This window comes from Oreochromis niloticus, linkage group LG12 (assembly GCF_001858045.2).
Source record: "Oreochromis niloticus isolate F11D_XX linkage group LG12, O_niloticus_UMD_NMBU, whole genome shotgun sequence".
Lineage (NCBI taxonomy): Eukaryota > Metazoa > Chordata > Actinopteri > Cichliformes > Cichlidae > Oreochromis > Oreochromis niloticus.
Window position 1 is genome coordinate 2,551,358 of NC_031977.2, and position 23,289 is coordinate 2,574,646.

The 23,289-nt window shown below is 44.1% G+C and overlaps 1 protein-coding gene across 3 annotated transcripts in view; it reads left to right on the forward strand.

Moving 5' to 3' along the window:
* The window catches only part of whrnb (whirlin b), a 133,485-nt gene that overhangs the window by 69,183 nt on the left and 41,013 nt on the right, over window positions 1-23,289 (forward strand). For all 3 annotated transcript variants that reach the window (XM_005472908.4, XM_005472909.4, XM_025896930.1), the window contains exon 3: window positions 12,457-12,582. In XM_005472908.4, coding sequence (XP_005472965.1) covers window positions 12,457-12,582 — 126 coding nt within the window. The remainder of the gene's footprint in view (window positions 1-12,456; window positions 12,583-23,289) is intronic.

A 23,289-nucleotide genomic window follows, 5' to 3' on the forward strand; every position in this document is an offset into this window, starting at 1 on the left:
CATACTTTTTCTCAGGTCTGGGGTTACAGGGGGGCAATCTGTAGTGTGGTGGAGGGGCAATTGGTTTTTGGGCAGGTGTTGATGTAACTTTTTCTTGATTTTGTGTTACACTTCAATGTGACAGGTGTGGTAATATGTCGATTATTTCATGAGAAATAAACGTATTTTCTAAAAATCAAAAATCTCTGTTCCTCTCTCTCTCCCTCTTTGTGCTGACAATCAAGCCAAACACCAACATCATCAAATATACAGTTGAAACCAGATATTTACAAACTCTTCAGATAAAAACACAAACACTTTTTTAATTGTAACATCAAATCAGACTAAATGTTTATTTTTTTAGATTGATAAATATAAAAAACATATTTGTTAACTTTAAGAGTAAAGAGAGAAACTATCTGTATTTCTTAATTGCAAATGGCACCAAATTGTATTCAAAATTGAGCCACACTTATGGAGCTCCACAATTCTTTTCCTGGGGTCCGTTCTTCGTACCTCGCTTACTACATCCAAGATCAAATGACACATCCAAGATCAAATCATCGCGCGAACTTTGAGCTCGCTAATCCGGTTCTCCGAACACACCTGTTGTTGACGATTAGTATAGCTGGATGAAGTAATCTGAGATCACTGGGTGGCTTAAAAGGGGCTACGCATCGATAGTAGAAACATTGATCGGCAACCCTTTGATTGGTCGGCGAAAATGTCGAAGGAGCGCGCTCAGTATTTTTCGGCAGCAGAGCAAGAACTCTTGATTGAGGGATTTCAGGAGTTTCAGAGTTTAATTAAAACGCAAGGGAACACTGCAAAGGCTGCAAAAGCAAGGAGAGAGGGCTGGCAGAAAGTTGCTGACAAATTAAACTCGTAAGTAATTTATTATATTATATTACATTATATCCTCTTTCACATTAGAGCCACAACAGGACCCACTAGAACATGGGAACAAGTAAAAGTGAAATATAAGAATATTCTACAGAATGGTAATATTTATCACTTATATTGCTTTTAGTCTCTTGAAAAGAGACCCTGAAATAATCTGTTTGTTTGTTTATAACAGCAACCAAGAAAAGGGCAGAGCAAATAAAGACAGGTGGTGGTCCTGCACCCACTCGTCACACCCCGGCTTTTTGTACTGTGACATTTATTGACATTGTGGGTTTTTTTGTGTGTAGTTTTACATAACACTCCATCACTTTTACCTGTTCCCATGCAAGGGGTGACTGAAGCATGCACAGTAAGTTGGGAGATATATATATATATAGCGAGAGAGAGAGAGAGAGAGAGAGAGAGAGAGTGTTAGGTAAATAATACCCTCACGGGAAAATCCATATCTCTCTATGAGCACACCGTCGCGCTGAGCTAAAGGATCCTGTCTGTCCCGCAATATCCGCTGAATTCTGAAAACTCTCCTTATCAATCTTGCACCTTCCGCAATGGGTTGCTCGCGTACAAACGGACAGGACATGGCTGCGACAGACTTCCCAAATCCACCTTCGCTTTTATAGCCGTGGTCTCTCATCTTGATTACACGAAGTGTTTTACTATTACTACTCTAAAATATGAATTACATCTGAAATAATCAAATACATGAAATAGAATGATTAATAGTACATTTCGCTTTTTTTAGGAAATGACCTGTATGTATCTGTATGAAATCAATAAAAGAATCAAATACTGCATTATCTTTAGTTACATTGATAATATTTATTTATGGAAAAACAGTGGAGAAATATCGCTCTTGCTTTCATATAACTGCAGCGGACATACCTGAGTGGCCGCGATCTAATCCTGTTTACATAAAGTAAGCCTGCTCCCAAGCAGGTTTACGCTTACGGATCTGTTGCTATGACAGCAAGTCCCGGATGAGCTTCGGAGAACCGAACGATCCAAGATCACGCGAAATCGTCAACATTCAAATCCGGCTAACTTACTTAGCGAGGTACGAAGAACGGGCCCCTGGTGTTTTGGTTGATATCTCTTGACTTTCCCATGTCAAACAAACAGGCTCTGTGTGTTGGGGGTGTCTTATATGCATCCACAGGTGTGCCACCAGTTTACTCACATGGACTCTACTAACCTATCAGAAGCTTCTTCAGCTCAGAATGGAATCGTCTGGAGTTTTCTTATTAATTAACAATAAACTTAGTGTATATACTCCTAAATTTGATGAAAGTGATAAAAATAGACAGCTCCCTCTTTTTATTCTGACATTTAACTAATTCAAAAGATATTTCAACATTTATTTATCTAAAACAAAACAAGTTTACACGAAATTGATGTTTAACAGTAAAAAAAATGTTTTTATGTTTTCTCCCTAAAGTGTAAATATCTGGTTTGACCTGTGAATATACTGCTGTGTATTGAAAATTCTCTTGTTTTGCATAGGAACATACTGAACAACATACAAAGCATAATATATAAAATAACATCTACCTGAGTTTTTTCTTTGAAAGAAGCTCCTTATGTCCATTGTTGTGTACATCAGTACATAACTGAAACCGATTTAGAGTGCTTTGTTTAGCTGTGGAGGGTAACAACTGAAAATATGAAATAAACACACATGTGAGCTAAGACTCTCTAAAAAAACAGCATTGTTGTTGTTCGGCTTTTCATTTCGCCATTTGTTGATTCACTCGAAGAGCAAGTAACGTAATATGGGTCAAGTGATCAGTTTATATCAATCTTTTGTGATACACCGTCATATTCACATTATTTGTACAGTACGGATGATTTGCTTTGGTACCTGGCCAAACTTAAGCTCTCCTCTGTCTGCAGCAAACTCGCAGGCAGCAGCTTCTCCCCCCTCGCTCACAGGTGTAAGTGCTGTGCTCAGCCACCTAGTCCCTGAGCTTGGATCATACCAAAATTAGGGGGAATTTACGACGGTGCGCTCTGTGCTTTGTATGTTGTTTTTGTTTTATACAGTTGTCAGTCAGGCATCTAACTAACAAATTACACTCCAAAAGACCCCATGCTTAAGCCCAGTAAGCCCCCCCCCCCCCCGATGGTTGACTCCAAATCTCCCGAACACTACGTCGATTTGAGAATGCAAGACCGAGACCGAGACCAAAGTCAGTCGAGACTAAGACGAGACCAAGACCACGTAAGACCGGTCTTGAGACATCCAACTCTAGTGGAAGCAAAACAGCAAAAGTCAGATGGAATTCATGACAATGTTTATCAAATATGAAGCGTAGTTTGCTGCTTCTTTTGCTGTTGGCTCGGTGAATTTTGGTTGGAGAGAGACAAAACCTGCAGCTCAGAATCAGCGCAAAAAGACGTAAACACAAAGCGCGGACCCGACGCATCAGAGTCAGCGAGCTGTCGGCTTTCAGCCCCGACAGCGTGTCCGTGTTCGGGCCGTCGGGTGAGAAGGCCGAGAAAGAGAAAGCTGATCTGATGCGTCGGGTCCGCTCTGTGTTTACGTCTTTGTGTGGAATCCGTTTACCTGCTGTCATTTACTGTTTGGTGGTTGTTGAAATAGTTTTGTGAGCTTTAACCTGAGATTCTGGCGTTTCTGGCAAAATACAGTTTTATGTAAAAGTCAATTCAGGATTTAATGAATCGATATCACTTTATTCAAGCTACTCACCTCTCTCTATCCACCTGCACTTTCAACTGGACCACGGCCAATCAGAGAGGTCCCGCTCCTGACTATCTCTGATTGGTTTAGACCACGATAGGGGCATAATGTGTGTCTGTTGTTGACCACACGGAGACTTTTTTTTTTTAACTGAACAGGTGGTCGCACCAGCGGGACCTAAGATCTTTTTTAGTCGCACCATTGAAAAATGTGGTCGCATTTGCGACCGAATTGGTCACACTCTAGAGCCCTGAAAGGAGAAATAAATTACTTTATGTTGTTTACTTCATACTATGAGTAAAAATGTACATACTTGGACTAACCTTGGATTAGAATAGAATAGAATAGAATAATCCTTTAATTGTCCCACAAGGGGAAATTTGGTTGTAACAGCAGCCAAAAAGACACATATACAAACAAACAGTACACAGGACACAGAACAGAAACATACACAATTTTTCTTACATATTTACATTAAGGACAATGGTTACTATATACAGAGAGTACTGTACAGTTATTAAATTAAATATAAATAACTACAGCTAAGAGGTAAACCAGGTTGTAGTGCAAATCGGTTGATTAACTTATTGCAGTTACAGCACAGATGTAAACATCTATGATTGTTGGGAGCAGTTTTGATTGTACAGTCTGACAGCTGCAGGGAGGAAGGACCTGCGGAAACGCTCCTTCATGCATCTAGGATGCAGCAGTCTGTCACTGAAGGAGCTCTGCAGTTCAGCAACATTTCCATGCATGGGGTGGGAGACTCTGTCCATCAGAGATGTTATTTTGGCCAGAGTCCTGCTGTCTCCCACCACCTGCACTGGGTCCAGGGTGCATCCCAGAACAGAGCTGGCCTTCCTGATGAGTTTATCCAACCTCTTCCTCTCAGCTGCCGATAAACTGCTGCTCCAACATACCACACTGTAAAAAATGACAGATGCCACCACAGAGTCATAGAAGGTCTTTAAATGCGCTCCCTGTACTCCACATGACCTCAGCTGCCTCAGCAGGTAGAGTCTGCTCTGACCCTTCCTGTAAAGAGCATCAGTGTTGTGGCTCCAGTCCAGTTTATTATTCAGGTGAACACCCAGGTACCTATAAGAGTCCACTATCTCAATGTCCACTCCCTGGATGTTCACCGGTGTCAGTGTGGTGGGTCTGCGTCTCCGGAAGTCCACCACCAACTCCTTGGTTTTCCCGGCGTTGATCAGCAGGTGGTTCTGCTGACACCAGTCTACAAAGTCCAGAGTCCACTGTCTGTACTCCGAGTTGTCCTCACCTGTGATGAGGCCGACTATGGCAGAGTCGTCAGAGAACTTCTGTAGGTGGCAGCGTGGGGAGTTGATGGAGAAGTCTGCAGTGTAGAGGGTGAAGAGGAACGGTGCCAGCACAGTTCCCTGTGGGGCCCCGTACTGCAGACCAGCGTATCAGAGACACAGCCCTGTGACCTCACATACTGTGGACGTTCTGTGAGGTAGTCCAGTATACACTGGGACATGTGGTGGTCCACTCCCGATAGCTCCAGCTTGTCTCTCAGAAGTCGTGGCTGGATGGTGTTGAAAGCACTGGAGAAATCAAAGAACATGATCCTCACAGTGCTTCCAGGCTTCTCCAGGTGAGTCAGAGCTCGGTGCAGGAGGTAGATGATGGCGTCCTCCACCCCAATGCCAGGCTGGTAAGCAAACTGCAGCGGATCCAATGAAGACCTCACCAGGGGGCGCAGATGGTTTAGAACCAACCTCTCGAGGGTCTTCATCAGATGGGATGTCAGGGCTACCAGCCTGTAGCTGCTGAGGTCCTTGGGATGGGCGGTCTTTGGTACCGGTACCACACAGGAGGTCTTCCACAGCTGTGGTACTTTCCCCAGTGACAGGCTCAGGTTGAACAGATAACCTAGGATGCCACACAGTTCATCTGCGCAGCATCTCAGGAGCCTGGAGCTGACGCCATCTGGACCTGGAGCCTTCCGCACCTTGATCTTGCAAAGCTCATTCCTCACTTGAAGTGCTGAGATAGAAAGAGTGGATTTTGGGGGAGGGGTGTGTATGTTGGAGTCCACAGAAGCCGGGGGAGGGTGTAATGACTGGGAGCTGAGAGGTGTGAAGCTGAGAGGTGTGAAGTCCTGAGATGAAGGACAGGCAGTCCCTGAAGATGAAGGAGATTGCAGCAGGGGGGACGATGCTGTGGGAGGGGTGGGTGGTGGGAAGCCATTGGAGCCATTCACAGAGTCACAAAGTTCAAATTTTGCTATTTTAAAGCATCCAGCCTGCAGCAGATAGAGAAAGATGATCTTGTGTGTGAATTCAAAACAAATCTAAACATGTATTGACAGCACAAAGTAAACTCATCAGGTGAGTGTTTTCACAGTCAAGTTACACTTACTCATACCTAGGATGAGTATCTGTGTAAGAACAACCTGTACTGTCACCAACTGTATATTTATCCTCCAATATTGCATTTAGTGTTGAGGAGCAGGACTTGTGTGTGATGTGAGTCCTCTCAGGGCTGACGTGCCTGAAATGCCTCAGCAGAAGAACTGAAGTTGTGAGGATCAGTAGATATCCAAGGCTGAATTTTTCGCAGCTATAAGGTCTAGCTCTAAGACAGCTGGGATAGGCTCCAGTGCCCCCAGTGCGACACTGAAAAGGATAAGTGGAAGTGGATGGATGGATGGATGGATGGATAAGGTATAGCTCCATATCACCTGGCAAGAAAAGTTGCTTTGACAGCAGGCTGTCTATAGTGCTACAGATCATCAGAGACCAGTTAAAAATGGACAGGTTTCAGATTATGGTCTGTTTCTTTTTGATGAAGAGTCCCCAGAAAAGGCCTTCGGTTGGAGTCTGGAAGGATACTGGACTATTACATTCTCCACAATGGGAATTATTCTTGAATACAAGGAATGCAGAGACCACAGAAAATCAAAATGCTGGATGGAGCTTTTAACACCATTATGCTGAAAGACAGTAGAAGAGCTGTTTGTGATAATTTTGCTCTGTCCTCAACCCATTACTGATTACACGCAGTGTCCTCTGTGAAACTTTGTGAAAAATGCAAGAGTGCACCTGCCACAGAAGCAAATCACGGCCCAAATAACAACTCATACCAGAGTGATGAAAAAACTGCACTGCATTGGACAAACACTGGAAATGGACTCTCAGTGATGTAAGAGGCATCTGTAGTATTCAAACCTTCAAAGAGTATTCTGTCATTCATTTTTCTTTTATTCAAATCAGTGATGAATAGAAAATCACCTTCACAATTACTATGTAAGTAATTCAAATCAACACATTGATATTCTTAAATAAAGTTGCTGGGGCAAAATATGCATCACAAATCCCCAAAATGTATAGTTTCTCTTTCCATCTTCATTTTTTCTCCATGGATACATGACTCAAATAGTTTTGGGTCAACACGGGTGCAAAGAAAAGAAAAACAACTCCTTTTGTCCTGTAGTACTACAGACTATCCAGTATTGGCGTCTTTATGGAGCAATCTTTTGCCCTCCAGCAGTAGTATTAGCACAGCAGTGCAGTGTGGCTGTGAGCTTTTTGTCAGAAGTTTTGATGTTCAATTTGACCTGTTCAGCCTTTATACTAGAGATGGCACCATAGCACTTTTTTATGTTTGATACTGATACTGTATATCGGATTGGTCCATCCCTACTATAACCCCACTATTTATCTTGCGTCAGCTTGCATGGTCTCCATTAGTGGCACTAAGTTGGATAAGTAGTTAACAAATAAACGGACTGTTGAATTGGGTGGTCTTTATGGTCTCTAAAATTATATTGGTTTGCATACTAAATTGATCACTTACTATATGTCCAACCATTGTAAACTGAACACCTAATTAAAATAAAATCTAATATATAGACTAGAGATGGACCGATCCGATATTACGTATCGGTATCGGTCCTATACTGACCTAAATTACTGGATCGGCTATCGGAGAGAAATAAAAAAATGTAATCCGATCCATTAACTATCACGAAAGCATTTCACAAAACTTGCGACATGGTGTATCTCAGCTCATAACCTTAGCACGTCGGAGCAGTGTGCGTCACGTGATAGAGCAGCTGTGGCGTGCTAGACCTGTCGGCGGTCTGGTTGAGCATTTGGAGTCTCGCTACCAAACCAGCATTTCGTCTCCGAGAAAGTTATCCCAGAGAAGTAAAGTAAGCGTGTAAGTTCATCTCTGAATGTTTGTAAAGCATTCCCGCGTTAAGCTTAACAACCGATATATGGAGCGACTGCCTCTCTCTCCCTCCCTCCCTCTCCTGTTGCTAATTCAATCCTGAAACTGATCAATGATCAGCTGATCGGCTTTTCTGTCGCGAGTCCGTCTCTCTTCTTTGTTTTTGGCCCACTTTGCACCAGAAAGAGGAAACCAGTGGCTGAACAACAGCAGCACGTTTAAGCTTGATAAGCTGTTGTTAGAATTTATTTAATATTACTTTCTACACCAGGATCCTTTTCTACGTAGCTGACGGCTGGTAACTGTGCAGGGGCGGATCTAGCAAAGTTTAGCCAGGGGGGCCGATAGGGCATGAACAGGGAAAAGGGGGCACAAAGACATACTTTTCTTTCTTATTCTCATTTAAAATGTCTACCTTTTAATAAATAATTATCTGAATCTTACAACCAAAGTTTTAATCTGATGTAAAATGAATAGAAGTCCATTACTGTATATAGTAACTGTTAAGTCTAATATACCCTAGTAAGCTATAGTACTTTTTCCTTTGGGAAGGTACCATCTGTGCAGTCTAAATTCTGTTGAAGAAAGATGTTGAATCTATTTAATTATTCTTGAAAAATAATTTATTTCTGTGCATTTTTTTTCACACTGCATCAAATTAAAGTTGATTACGTTAATTAAGCATCACGAGGTGGAGGTTGGGGGGTGGTTCCCTATTTTTTTTTTTTTTGCTGGGAGTTTGCAACCCTATTAGTTAGGTTGCTTAATATTTCTGCTAAGTACTCTTTAAAATACCATAATAGGAAGGATGGTGCAGGTTTAAGTTTATTAGATTGATCAGTGTTGCTGAACTATGAAATACTTTGGGTGCAGTGTATTTTTTGCATACAGGTATAACAGAATAGCTTTAGTGTTTTTTTTAAACTTGAGTATGAACTTATACAAAATGCAGCAAGATATTAATAAAAACAGTTTTATTGATTAAAAAACACACTATATTGGATTCATATTGGTATCGGCAGATATCCAAATTTATGATATTGGTATCGGACATAAAAAAGTGGTATCGTGCCATCTCTAATATAGACAAGACAGTTCACTCAGTGAATAATTTGCTATTAGAGTAGACACAGATTAGTATGCAGACCATAGGCTGGCTGCCAGTCTGTTTATCCACTTCATGTCACTGAGTTTCAAAGCTACTATTTCTGCTTCTCTGATGGATGGATATTCAGGTCAGTGTCCTTCCAGAAATAATGTTTAAATTCACTTTGGTTAATGTGTGGTTAGATTCACTGACTGAAACGAGATCAAGAATAGTTAAAAAAACAACAACAGCATTTTATAATGGATGGATTGTAATGTATTACAAGTTGATTTGATTATTGTGTCATTAATGTTAATGTGTTCACAATTGCTACTTAGTTAAATCAGAGATACTCTCACAGTGCAGCCTTTGAGTTCACTGAGTGTTCCTGAATGAATCATTAATGGATCTCAAGGCTCCAAATCTTGTCACAACTATTCTACTTACCTACCTGTGGTTGGCTGAGGGCGTACAGCGGGTAGGCTAGTCGCTCTCTCTCTGTGTGTGTGTGTGTGTGTGTGTGTGTGCGTGTGCGTGTGTGCGCGCGCGTGTGTGTGTGTGTGCGTGCACATGGCCTGTGGAATTCAAATAGAGACCCCCGTGTTGTTTCTAATATTGCAGGGTCTGTACCTTACAACATAAAGTGCTTTGAGGTGACTGCTATGAATTGGCGCTATATATATTTTGCTAGAATAAAAGAACACTTTTTAATCAAAGTAAAGCATAAAGTGAATTAAAATCCCAGGATAGTGACCCGGTAAGATAAGTAGCAGAGGGAACTGTTCATCAGTTTCAGCTGCTTTGGAGTTAATGAAATTAACAACAGGTTCACTACAGAGGCGACAGTGATACAACCTCAAAACCTGAAATAGTTTTGCAGGTTTTGATGCATTCTCAATCATCCAGGAAAGTAAATCTCCAAAAGTTGAATCTGTTCATCTGGACGTAGCATTTTGTGGGAGAAACGTTTCGTCACTCATCCAGGTGACTTCTTCAGTCTCAGCTGACTGCAGGTTTCCCAAACCTTATAAACAGTACCATCTCTGAATCGAGGAGGGGGCCTAAGGGTACATCTTTCGCCATCTTACAATGCTGTGATTGCAGCCATTCCCCAACTCTCTGTGAATGGGACTCATGGCCATTGATCAGTGTTCTTTGATCAGTGGGTTTTGGTCAGTGATTGTTGATCAATGGTCATGGGAATTTGCATAATTATGATTAAGGAACTGACCTCACAGCCCATTGTTTCTTCAGTGGGCTGGTTTCAGTCATTATGCAAATGTATTGTTTATAAGGTTTGGGGAAACCTGCAGTCAGCTGAGACTGAAGAAGTCACCTGGATGAGTGACGAAACGTTTCTCCCACAAAACGCTACGTCCAGATGAACAGATTCAACTTTTGGAGTTTTGCAGGTTGCATCCACTGACATTTTATGCGTCTTTATCTTTTCTGACTCTTTTTTTCTCTTTGTTTTGTGCTTGGTTAGGGTCAGTGTCCCTACTCATAGTATGAGGTGATACCTGAACCCCACAGAACCTAAACCCTCCTTGTGCAAGGAACAACAGGATGAGCATTGCCAGAGCTCTACAGAATGACCTCTCGCAGGCCACTGGTGTGAATAACTCTTACCTATCAGAAACAGAATTCATGAGGGTGGTCTGAGGGCCCGGCGCCCTCTAGTGAACCCTGCCTGGCCCCATGGAGCCCAGAAGGCATTTACATTAGAATATCAGAACCACTGGCACCCAGTGTGCTTTTCACAATGAGAGCATGTTCACCTTGAGCGGATGTGACAGAAGCCGTGGAGAACGTTATGCTGCATGTAACTTCATTAGGCATTGGTGTGGGTCAGTGATGGACTGTGGAGGCATATCCGCAGATCGACACACAAACCTCTACAGAGCAAGTAATTGTACCCTGGTCGCCATTAGGTATCAGGATGAAATCCTTGGACCACCCTACACTGATGCAGTCCTGGGTTCCTGCCGGTACTGTCTCATGTGCTGAGAATATGCAGGCAATTCCGGAAGGATGAGCGTTGTTCTAACCTAAGGCTTTCCGTCAAAAACGGGAACTGGAATCTCCTCCCTGCTGTGTTGCCCCTAATAATACCATGCCCTGCTCCTACAGCTGTCCTGGACTCTCTTCCACAGCAGGTCTCTCTCCTCTTGAAGTAGCAAAAAAACAGTGTCATCAGCCTCCCTTGTTCCCTGAGAGGTGTTCCATGTTTCTCAGATCAAAAATGTTTATTCTGTCCTGTGTCTATTCTCATCCAGCTTCAGAGGACTGTCTAGAAGAGTGGTCCAAGATTTCTGTTTCTTCATTTTGGATCCCTCTGTCATCACAAACTTCAATGGGTCCTGAATGATTGAGCCCAGTTTGGTTGATTGCAGTGTTTTTCTCTTCTGAGTCCAGGTGTGGGACTGTTCACTCTGCTAGGTGGAGTCTGGGTTTCCACGCCATGGATGGCATCACTTGTTTTCTATCAAAGTCATCAATCAGCTGTATTCAAAGACCATCCCAGGTACCTAGTGCCCAGTCGTGCCAGATAACCATATACCACAGAGTGGTAAATCCCTAGTGTTTCTCCTGTGTTCTCCCAACTCCAGTGTATTGAGGCTTCTGCCTTCCTCCTTCTATCAACTCCATCCTGAGCAAAAGAGCGAATTACTCTCATCAGCCTCTTACCTCCTTTCATGATCACCACCGTCCTACTTGCCTATCCTCCTCGAACACCACCAGGACGAGCCACCTCCCCCCATGGAGAATGTAAGTAAGCCAGCACATTCACTCTCTCAGCCTGCCTTGCACTCTCACCACAGATACCTGTTTTCCAGTTCACTACTGTTAAGTTCACTCTTCTCTCTTGTAGTGGACCTCCTAGTGGATCTGAGGACCAAGGCCGAAATGGTTCCCATCAGTCCAGTGAACGAATCCTGCCCTGTTTTCCTTTTTAGCCAAATAAAGATCTTAACACTGCTATTACTGTTTGGGGTTTGTCTGCCTTTGAGTCCTCCATTCGGCTTTGATGGTGTTAAATATCCATATGTGGACAGGAGGGTGTCCGCCAGATCTCGAAGTGTTTGACCGTTTCTCACATTCTTAAAGCTTCAGGCCCCCTCCAAAGTCATAAAACCTAAACATCCACATTCTTTCTCTCTCAGGGAGCCTAAGTTACGACCTTGGCTTCCTGTTCAGTATGTTTTGTTCTTTCTAATCAGAAAAGGAAAGCCATGATTCTACACAAACAGCATTTCTTATAACTCAGCAGTATAATGCATCATAAAACAGTGTAATGATTTCACAATCTTTAATCCAAGGCATAATGTGGACTATAGCCGTATAATGATTCAACAATTCTTTGATTAGAAGCATAAGGTGGCATAAGATAGTATAATAATCTCACAATGGCCACGGCCCATAACAGGCTGACCACAAACTGTTCATGTGTTGATTCCAAGGAAAGAACGTTTCTTTTAACTCTGACCTGTTTATTATTCTGACTATTCTGCCTCCAAACTTTTGTTCTGTCAGTCTTTGTTTACTAACAGAACAGGCTGATCTGAATATCCTGTCTTTCCTAAAGGTGAACCTGAACATGGAAGGAGGTCGATCTCTCGGTCTAATGATCAGGGGTGGTGCTGAGTATGGACTGGGCATATACATTACTGGAGTGGACCCTGGATCTGCTGCAGACATTGGTGGACTAAAGGTACCCTGTCTCATCTGTCCTTCATAGCATTGCTGGATTACACCACAAAACAATACAAACCCACACTGCACTCCCACTACTGCAGGTATATAAAAATCAAGCACTGAGCCTTTCAGTCTGCTTTACAAACATCTGTGAAAGAGTTTAGTGAACGTGATACATTAAGCAGTGGGATCAGTCTCATCTCTCAATGTTATGTTAGTGGTAAGTGTTCATTCACTTGCTGGGCCGGCGTCCTCATTTGAGGAGCTTGTAGAACTGGGGGAACATGTATAGATGAGAACCCAAAGGAGCATGTTTGGAGGCGTGGTCCCACTCCTGAAATTCAGGTACTTTATCTTTATCTAAATATGTGAGCTACAGAAATCTGCCATAATTTGTTGGTAGTAAAAGCAGCAAGCCGTCTGCCCCTTTCTTAGAATTATTCCTGTGTGAAAGCTGGAGCTGGAGTTTTTGAGTAATACCTGATAAACACAGCCAGCGTGTCCTAACCAACGCCACACAAGTGCTCTTGATTTTTACATTGTCCTCCTCATAACTTAACTGTGGCAAATTTATATTAGCTAAAATAATAAAGTTGCAGCTTTGCTGGAATAACATCTTGCCTTCCAAAAAAGTTTTGTGTCAAATATTCGATATCAAAACTCAGAAAAAGAAAAGAGTTTGTATCCAAAAGTCACATTTAATTTAATACTGAATTCTTCGAAATGATAATTAGTACTTATTGTGTCACAGGGATGATACCGTGAACTTTCTGTAATGTCTGATTTGTGTGAAGGAACCTTTTTTCTTCCTTTCTGTCCTTTTTCCTGTACGTGGAATCTAACTTGTAGATTAAAACGACTTTATAGACCGTCTCTCACACTGAGATATCAAATCTGCTTCCTTTTATTGTCAAGGCAATGTTACTGCTGTGTGAAATCCAGATGTGTGCACAGACTGATTTGGCAAAATAAAAGCAAACTTGATGTTAATAGTAATATTAAGTATCTTACATGCTAAAGTGTTTATTATACTTTGTGCTTCACTGTGGTCCACTTGGTTCTGTTTGATGTCAGTTTTGTCATCGCGTCTGTGTCTGGTTGCTTGCATGCACGTGCCCAGGGCAGCTAAACAGGACTGACCGCTCGCTGTGGCGTCGCCAGCTGTTGGTGCCCACGTCCATAACAGAGGATCAAGGCTTAAGACGTTCACAAATTCTAGCATGATCCTATAAAATCATATTAATCATATATCATTTTACCAGCCAGCGCTGGACTGGTAATCTGGTGGGCTGACCCTCTTTTGGGCCAATGGGTCAATTGAAGGGCTACTGTGCACGAGCTGTGCAAGCACTGACAGCTCCCCTACCCTCACTGTGCGCTCACACCATGTAGTGTGGAAGGAGTCATACTGTACCAGCTTTAACGTCAAACCAGGGTTCACAAAGTGCTGTACATATAAAAATAGCATAAACAAAAAAAATGAGATGATCAAAGGTGGAGCTAAAAAGAGGAAGAGACCTCGCAGATGCAGGGGGGAGAGGGGATTTTTTTAAATAGAGAGATCACTATAAAAATGATAAGACAGCCTTTATTAGTCCCGGTGATGGAAAATTCATATTTTTAGAGTAGCAAAGTAGACCGGGCAGGAATAAATAAATAATGCAGCACACCTAAAAACATCAATACTATTCAAAAATAGAAGACATTCGTATCCACACACACACACATATATATATATGTGTGTATATATATATATATATATATGTATATGTGTGTATATATACACAATCAGGCAGTTGACGTCAGTGAAATGACTCCATGTCGCTGTGTGCTTTCAGGTCAGTTTTCTGACTCAGGCCACTGTCGCATTTTTCAACCTGCCTGAGGGTAGGAGAACAGAAACCGATGTTTCCTGCCTGTGAACAACATGGCTTTCTTGATGTTGTCACACCACGTCTGACTTGGGGATAAAAATAAAGCATCATTCTAGATTATGTGTTGAGATAATTGGGACACCTAAAAACAAGAGAAAAAGCCAAACTTAAAACTAAACTGTTCAAAGAAGGATGGTGGGAGATATTGCTGCACTGCTTTAACAGAGAGAGATAAAAAGGTAAAGAACCATTTTTGGGACTGGCATATTTTACACACTATGAAAAAAAAAGTATTAAAGCCCCAACAACAGATAATGTTGATGAAGGTCTGAAGAAGGTCTGTCCTCACCGTAGCGATAAGGCTCACTCATTGATAGTCTGCAGTGATTCATTGTTTGTGTTGTTACGCCCCCAGTCTAGGCGGGTGGAGGCGCACATAAAGGTTGGAAGAGAGAGAGACAAATACCCGCCCTGGTTCCCAAGCCAAACATCCAAAAACCAGTTGTGAGTAAAATAAGTGATTTTATTAAAGGTGATGAAGCATAGCTCCAGGGTGAACCCAGGCCAAAACAATAAACAAAACCAACTAAATCCCACCGGAGAAAACTAACTAAACCCTATGAAAGAAATAAAACAAACAAATGACAATACTAACCCTCGCTCCCTAACCCGGAAAACAGGAGAAAACTGTTCAAAGAAAAAGGCGGCTCACCCCTTCTGCTTCAGCCTACAAGTGCCTAAGCACTAAGTTAACCCACTAGGAGCTGCTCTCACTGAACACGCTCACACAAATACACAACAAAAGGTAAAAGCTGGAAACCAGGGCCAGGACCGCGTCGGCTGTCAAACCGCTTGCTCGCTTCTCTCTCTCTCTCTCTCTCTCCGGAACTGTCAGAGCGGCTTTTGAACGTGGGCACGTGCTCCACGGGCCAATCAGCCGCTCGCTACTCTTCATTAGAGGATGGACCTGCAAAGAGTCTAAAACACAGTAGAGAGACAGAACAAGACAGCACACAGTGGTCATATGGCCGCAACCGTAACACCCCCCTTCCCAAAATCAAAGACATCGCCCTTGTAGATGTTTTGACATTCACGTTTAAAGGAAGGTACGGGACAGTGCATCCGCCAACACATTCTCTGTCCCCTTTTTATGGCGGATGTCCAAATTGAAATCCTGCACCAGAAGAGACCATCTCATAAGCCTTTGGTTCGAGTTCTGCATACGCATTAGGAACACCAGGGGGTTGTGGTCGGTATAGACGATCACAGGCGAGGGGCTGGAACCGACATACACCTCAAAATGCTGCAATGCGAACAGCAGAGAAAGGGCCTCTTTTTCAATCGTGCTATACCTTCGCTGATGGACATTGAATTTTTTTGAGAAATAGCCGATTGGGTGATCCACACCATGTTGGTCTTCCTGTAGCAGTACAGCACCTGCTCCGTTTGCACTGGCATCCACCTCCAATTTAAAAGGGCGCGCAAAATCAGGGGCAGCCAGCACTGGCGCACTGCACAGGAGCGCTTTAACAGCCAGGAACGCACTCTGACACACAGAAGACCACACAAAAGGTTTCAATACACTAGTGAGGCCAGTGAGGGGTGCGACCACTTCCGCGAAATTTCGGCAGAAACCCCGGTAGTAGCCCACCATGCCGAGAAAACGGCGGAGCTCACGCCCAGTACGAGGGGCAGGGAAGTCCAGTATGGCTTGGATTTTGGCCAGAAGAGGGCGCACTTGGCCCTGACCCACCTGCTTCCCCAGATATGTCACCATGGCTTTACCGAAATCACACTTGGCGAGATTGAGGGTAAGGGATGCCCTTCCCAAGCGATGGAACACGTCAGTGAGTGTTTCTATATGCTCTGACCAGGTGTCTGAGTAGACGACAATATCATCTAGGTACACTTCACACTTGCGAACGCTTCCCAACACAATGTTCATGAGTCGTTGGAATGTGGCGGGGGCGTTGCGCAACCCGAAAGGCATGACAGTGTACTGCAGAAAATGGTCAGGAGTGACAAAAGCAGAGATTTCGGCTGCACGTGATGTTAGAGGAACTTGCCAATAGCCCTTTAACAAGTCCAGCTTAGTGACAAACTTCGCAGAACCGACCCTATCAACACAATCTTCCATTCTGGGAAGAGGATATGAGTCAGGCTTGGTCACGCTGTTCACCTTCCGAAAATCTGTACAAAACCGTGGGGTCTTGTCCGCTTTAGGCACTAGGAGACACGGGGAACTCCACGCGCTAGAGCTAGGAACAGCAAGACCATTCTCCAACAGATAAGAGACCTCTGTCTGGAAAAGAGCACGTTTAGTGGGATTCACCCGGTAGGCATGCTGCTTGATTGGAGGATGGCCCCCCACATCGATGTCATGCTCCAGCACGGTAGTACAGGATGGAGTGTCCGAGAAAAGATCAAGATGATTCTCAATCAACTGACACACATCATCTTGAACATCATCATCTAGATCTTTTAGATGGGACCTGAGGTCACTTAGGATTTCAGAGTTTCTAAGACGTGCGCAGCCCTCCGCACAACCGAAAACTAAATCATCATTTACGGGGTCATACCGGGCTTCTAAACCTGGCACCCCCACAGTCGCAACTGTTGACACACCACCAGCAAAGTAGGGCTTCATCATATTAATATGACACACACGACATTTTTTCCTTCGCTCTGGGGTGTCGATGACATAATCCGTGTCACTCAACTTTGCCTGCACCGTATACGGACCACTGAACTTTGCCTGGAGAGAAGAACCAGGGACCGGTAGAAGTGTTAACACTTTATCACCAACCTCGAATTTCCTTTGCACAGCTTTCTTATCAAACTTCCTCTTCATCTTACCCTGCGCTGCAACGAGAGCATCGCGTGCGATTGCACATGCTTTATGCAAACGCTCTCTAAAAGAGCTAACATAGTCCAACACATTTACCTTAGGAGCGTCTGTGTCGGACAGAAAATTCTCCTTGAGTAGAAGCAACGGGCCACGCACTGTGTGACCGAACACCAGCTCAGCAGGGCTAAATCCTAGTGACTCCTGCACGCTTTCCCTCACCGCTAAAAGGAGCAGCGGCAACCCCTCATCCCACTCCTTTCCAGACTCAAGGCAGAATTTTCGCATCATGGATTTCAAGGTCTGGTGAAACCGCTCAAGTGCACCTTGAGACTCTGGATGGTAGGCACTGGATTTTTGATGTTTAACACCGAGCGACTGCAAAACTTGAGCAAAAATCTTAGACATGAAATTAGAGCCTTGGTCGGTTTGGACAACTTTTGGCAACCCGAAAGTGGAAAAGAAGTTCACTAACACTTTAACCACTGATTTAACTTTAAGGGTGCGCAATGGAATTGCCTCGGGAAAACGTGTAGCAACACACATCAAAGTCAAGAGGTACTGGTGGCCCGATTTTGTTTTAGGGAGTGGACCAACACAGTCGATGAGTATGTGTTCAAAAGGTTCCCCTAAAACTGGGATAGGGTGTAATGGAGCGGGTGGAATGACTTGGTTAGGCTTACCGCTAATCTGACAGGTGTGGCAAGAACGACAATACTTAGCAACGTCACTCTTCAGTCCTGGCCAAAAGAAATGGCGCAGAATGCGGTGGTAGGTTTTCCTAATACCTAAATGTCCAGAAAAATTGTCATGGGCAAGACTAAGAACTTTGTGCCGGTACTGTTGAGGCACCAGAACCTGCCTAGACACATTCCAACCCAGATCACCAGCTGCAGGCGGATACCAGGTACGCATCAACACATCATCCTCAACACAATAAACACGAGGGTACTGGTCACTAGAGTGGGCAGCTGAAAAACAACCCACCAGAGTCGGGTCACTGTGTTGTGCCAAAACAAAATCCTTTTTGTTAACTCCGGAAGGCAGTTGAGATGTCACGGATGGGCTAGCAGACAGCATCGCCTCCGAGTCGCCCATTAGCGGGTCACAGGGTTTAGATTCAGGCTCCGGCTCACCACCAGCGCAGAGAAAAGAATCCGACAAATCAACGTCGCCATACCTGCGCTTGTGCGCGCGAGTTACTGCGCAGGCAGGAAAAACAGAGTGGGAGCACTCCGCAGCAGGGTCAGATATCAAAGTATCAGGCACAGGATCCTCAACCACTCTCGGGGTGAAAAACACTTTCCCATTTGCTAAATCATTCCCCAAAATCATCGCAACACCGGGCACTGGCAGACAATCGCGCACTCCAACCGTTACCGGACCCGAAACGAGCGGCGATTGGAGAAACACCTTGTGTAGCGGTACTCGCAACACATCCATTTTCACTCCCCAGACAAGAGCATCCGAACCACAAAAAGAGAAATCAGAAAAAGGCAAAATACCCCTCAAAATAAGTGTCTGCGCGGCTCCGGTGTCACGCAGAATCGTGATCGGCACCCGATCCTCCTCCTTGCCGTTCAGAGAAACAAATCCTTCCGACACAAAAGGACGGTAGCTGTCATCAAAGCTGTCACTTCTCACTTCATTGTCAGGTGAAGTGGAAGCAGACATAGAACGAACGAAACCAACACTTTTCGGCTTCCTTACCGTGTGAGCCTGCTCCTTGCGCTGTAGTGATGGACAAGCAGCGACAAGGTGACCGATTTCATGACAATAGAAACATTTGCGGTCTGACACAGGAATAGCAGCAGAACGCGTCTGTCGCTTAGGAGAAACCCTATAACTTTTGGCATGCTGAGTCGGGGAAACGCACTCACGGCGTGCTGTCGAGAGTGACGCGCGATGGGTTAACACAAATTCATCGGCAAGAACAGCGGCTTTAGACAGTAACTCCACCTTCTGTTCATTAAGGTACACCACAATACTTTCAGGGAGACATGTCTTAAACTCCTCCAACAGGATCAACTCCTTCAGCTCGGTAAAGTTCTTTACTTTACTGGCAGCCAGCCACTTATCAAATAAGACCGCTTTCTCACGTGCAAACTCCACAAATGTTTGTCTGTCGGACTTGCTACAGGCACGAAACTTTTGCCGGTAAGCCTCCGGGACTAACTCATAAGCCCGCAAAATAGTGGATTTGACAACCTCATAATCCAGACTGTCAGCAATGGAAAGACTCGCACAAACCTCCTGCGCTCTTCCTACTAATTTGCATTGCAACAACAGACTCCAGACATCCTTTGGCCATTTTAAAGTGGTTGCGATGCGCTCAAAAGCAGTGAAATACGAATCAACCTCCCCCTCCCTAAAAGGAGGTACCAAAACAATTTGCTTGCTAGCGTTAAACTGGTCAACAGTGGAAGTGTCGGGGAGTGTACTCACAGGGACGGGAGGAGCGTCTCTCGCTCGAGAAGGATCCAGCTCCATAGCTCGTATGCGAAGATGCATGAGCTCAACTTCCTTAGCCTTAGCCTCCAGCTCCACCTCCTTCAAGCGAAGGGCAAGCTTAAGATCCTCCGTCACCAAACCCGCCGCAACCTGGCTAATCGGGTCAAATGTAGGAGACTGAACGGCGACAGGAGCCTCCGCCCCCGACGTCATTCGCCCCTTGGAAGGTTTCGGGACGGCCCCAGCAGCTTCCGCCCCCACCGCCGTCTCCAAACTCCCAGACCCACCCGGCGAAGTTTTCATCCTCCCAAACACTCCCCTGTCCACCAGTTTGTCCACCAAACACTGTTTAATTTCCGCCTTCTTAGAATTTAACGGAACATCCACATTGAATAAATTAGCCACTAATAGCAAATCCGCTTTTGTGCACCGCTCCAACTTCTCAATGGAGGGCTGTTGTGCAAAATCATCCATGTCAAACGACATCACGAGCAAAGCAACAAGGAAAAACACACCTCTGCAGACAACTAACCGCAGCTACAGCCGCTCACTCAAGGGCCGCAAAACACGCGCCTAACGCATAGACGAATGAAACTCTCCGTCTACCCACACACCCTCAATGACTCTTCCCCCACCGCAAAAGCGAAAAGGAAGCGAACCAATCACACGAACAAAAAGGGACGAGCCCCCATTTATGTTACGCCCCCAGTCTAGGCGGGTGGAGGCGCACATAAAGGTTGGAAGAGAGAGAGACAAATACCCGCCCTGGTTCCCAAGCCAAACATCCAAAAACCAGTTGTGAGTAAAATAAGTGATTTTATTAAAGGTGATGAAGCATAGCTCCAGGGTGAACCCAGGCCAAAACAATAAACAAAACCAACTAAATCCCACCGGAGAAAACTAACTAAACCCTATGAAAGAAATAAAACAAACAAATGACAATACTAACCCTCGCTCCCTAACCCGGAAAACAGGAGAAAACTGTTCAAAGAAAAAGGCGGCTCACCCCTTCTGCTTCAGCCTACAAGTGCCTAAGCACTAAGTTAACCCACTAGGAGCTGCTCTCACTGAACACGCTCACACAAATACACAACAAAAGGTAAAAGCTGGAAACCAGGGCCAGGACCGCGTCGGCTGTCAAACCGCTTGCTCGCTTCTCTCTCTCTCTCTCTCTCTCCGGAACTGTCAGAGCGGCTTTTGAACGTGGGCACGTGCTCCACGGGCCAATCAGCCGCTCGCTACTCTTCATTAGAGGATGGACCTGCAAAGAGTCTAAAACACAGTAGAGAGACAGAACAAGACAGCACACAGTGGTCATATGGCCGCAACCGTAACAGTGTATTAAAGCTGATAGTGTATGTGGATCGGTGTGTGTCTGCTGTGGTGGTCACGAAGCAGCTGACTGAGTGATCCTGCAGTTACAGTGGGATCAGCAGGTGCACCAAGAGGCTGGATAACCTTTCCTTCTTCCTCTTTGTACATCCATCCTTCATCCCTGTCAGAAATTGTTTTTGCAGTTAATAAGATGGAGGCTTGGCTAGTGAACTGGATCACATGGCATATACAGCTGAATGCTACTCGCCAACAGAGGCAGTGTAGCCTTGGACACTGTTAAACTTGTGGTTTATTGAGACGCCTAAAGTCAACTAGCAGAGTCATCATCACAGCTCCATATGAAAGGACCTGGTGCATTTATATTTGTGGAACTCGGTGATGGATTGTGTTGCATGTTTGTTACTTTACATATGCATTAGAAAGTGATATATAATCTACTTTAATTCATTCGGTTGGAGTCACTTTTCTAACCCTGGAAAAGAAATATTAAAAGAAAAATTTGTAATGTAAGTATTTGTATTGTTAAATAAATGAACAGTTTTTATTATTTCAAATTTGCATCAGAATAATGAAACATAACGTTTTCTAGTCTCTTTGCTCAAACTCAGCATCTAATGCCATGACTTCATCTTGACCCTTTGTCTTGCAGGAGGTCTGATTGTGTTTGTAGATACACAGAATAACTGAATGTTGTACTCAAAACTACTAGCAGTATATGAACAGAAGTACATGTTGCAAAGCTGTTGTTGGTATTTGTTTTGTTTCGCTTCCAGTACAGATACAGTATATATATCACTGTGGGTGCCTAACATCACTCGTCCCCTCAGTGAATATTATGTGAACATTCAAACCATTAGCAACTTTTGGACAGTCACAAAGTGCTTCTCTGTAATGTTTTGCCAACTAATTAAACAGTGATGGAAACTATTCGTGATTTGACTGAATTCTGGCTCTTTTCATAAGAGAGCTGGTTCTTATGGCTCACTACAATGAGTCGGCTCTGTTGGTTCCCAAGCAGCTCTTCAGATCAATTTATTACAAACAAATTAAGTAAATGTTTGTATAAAATAAATTACTACTGTCCAAACCACACATTATAAAAAATGTTTATTATCTATATGAGTTATTACACTAAACATGGAACAGAGTGCTGAGAAAAAGAAATGGTACAAAACAAATACCCATCTCAATGTGAGAATCAGAATCAGAAGACTTTATTTATCCCCAAGGGGCAATTAGGGGGTCATTGTTGATTCTGGCTGCCTGTCTAAGGGCCTGTTGGCTGAAAACCTGTGCCAGAGTTCTGACAGGCAGGCCAATGATTTTAGAGCACACTGATGCAGTGTGCTGCAGTCTGTTCCTGTTCTGAAGGCTGAGGGAGTGGAACCAGCAGGTGATGGAGAAGGTCATGATGCTTTCCAGGAAGGCATAGTAGAAAGTCATCATGATGGGTGTGCTGACTCCAAAGGAGCTGAGTTTCCTAAGGAGACATAGCTGTTGGTGGCACCTCCTGAGAATCTCCTCTGTGTTGGCAGAGAATTTCAGGAGGTTGTCAAAGATGGTTCCCTCAACTAGGGCTCCTCAACTACCTCCACTGGCTTCCCATGGATGGTGGTGGTGACTGAAGCAGCCAGATCCCTCTGCCTACTGGAGAAGGTCACCACCATCTCTTTGGTTTTGCTCACGTTCAATTCAAGTTTGGAGCTGTCACACCACTCTACAAACTCCTGAAGAGCGGGCCCGTGGTGTTGTGAGGGGCCTGACAGCAGTGACAGGAGAACTGTGTCGTCAGCATATTTAACCAGGTGACAGTTGGACTGTGTGGATCTGCAGTCATCGGTGTAGAGGATAGAGAGCAGGGGGGAGAGCACACAGCCCTGGGGGGAGCCAGTGGAGGTGGAACGGAGACCGGAAAGAGAGTTGTTGACCCAAACTTTCTGAGTCCTGTTGGTTAAAAAGTCCAATATCCACAGGATTAGCTGATCATCCAGGTGAAATGTGACAACAAGATTCAGTCTCTGATTGTATCTTTAATATTTATACACTTTTAACTATTTACAGTAAAACAGTATAGAGAATCACATTACAAAATATGCATTTAAATCTGTAAAACAAATAAAACAGCAGAATCCAGGTAACAGTTTTAGCTTTTAGTGACAATTGGCATTAAGAAAAGCCTCAGCTTTGAGGGGTTAATCGTGTTTCTTCTCTCTGTTGT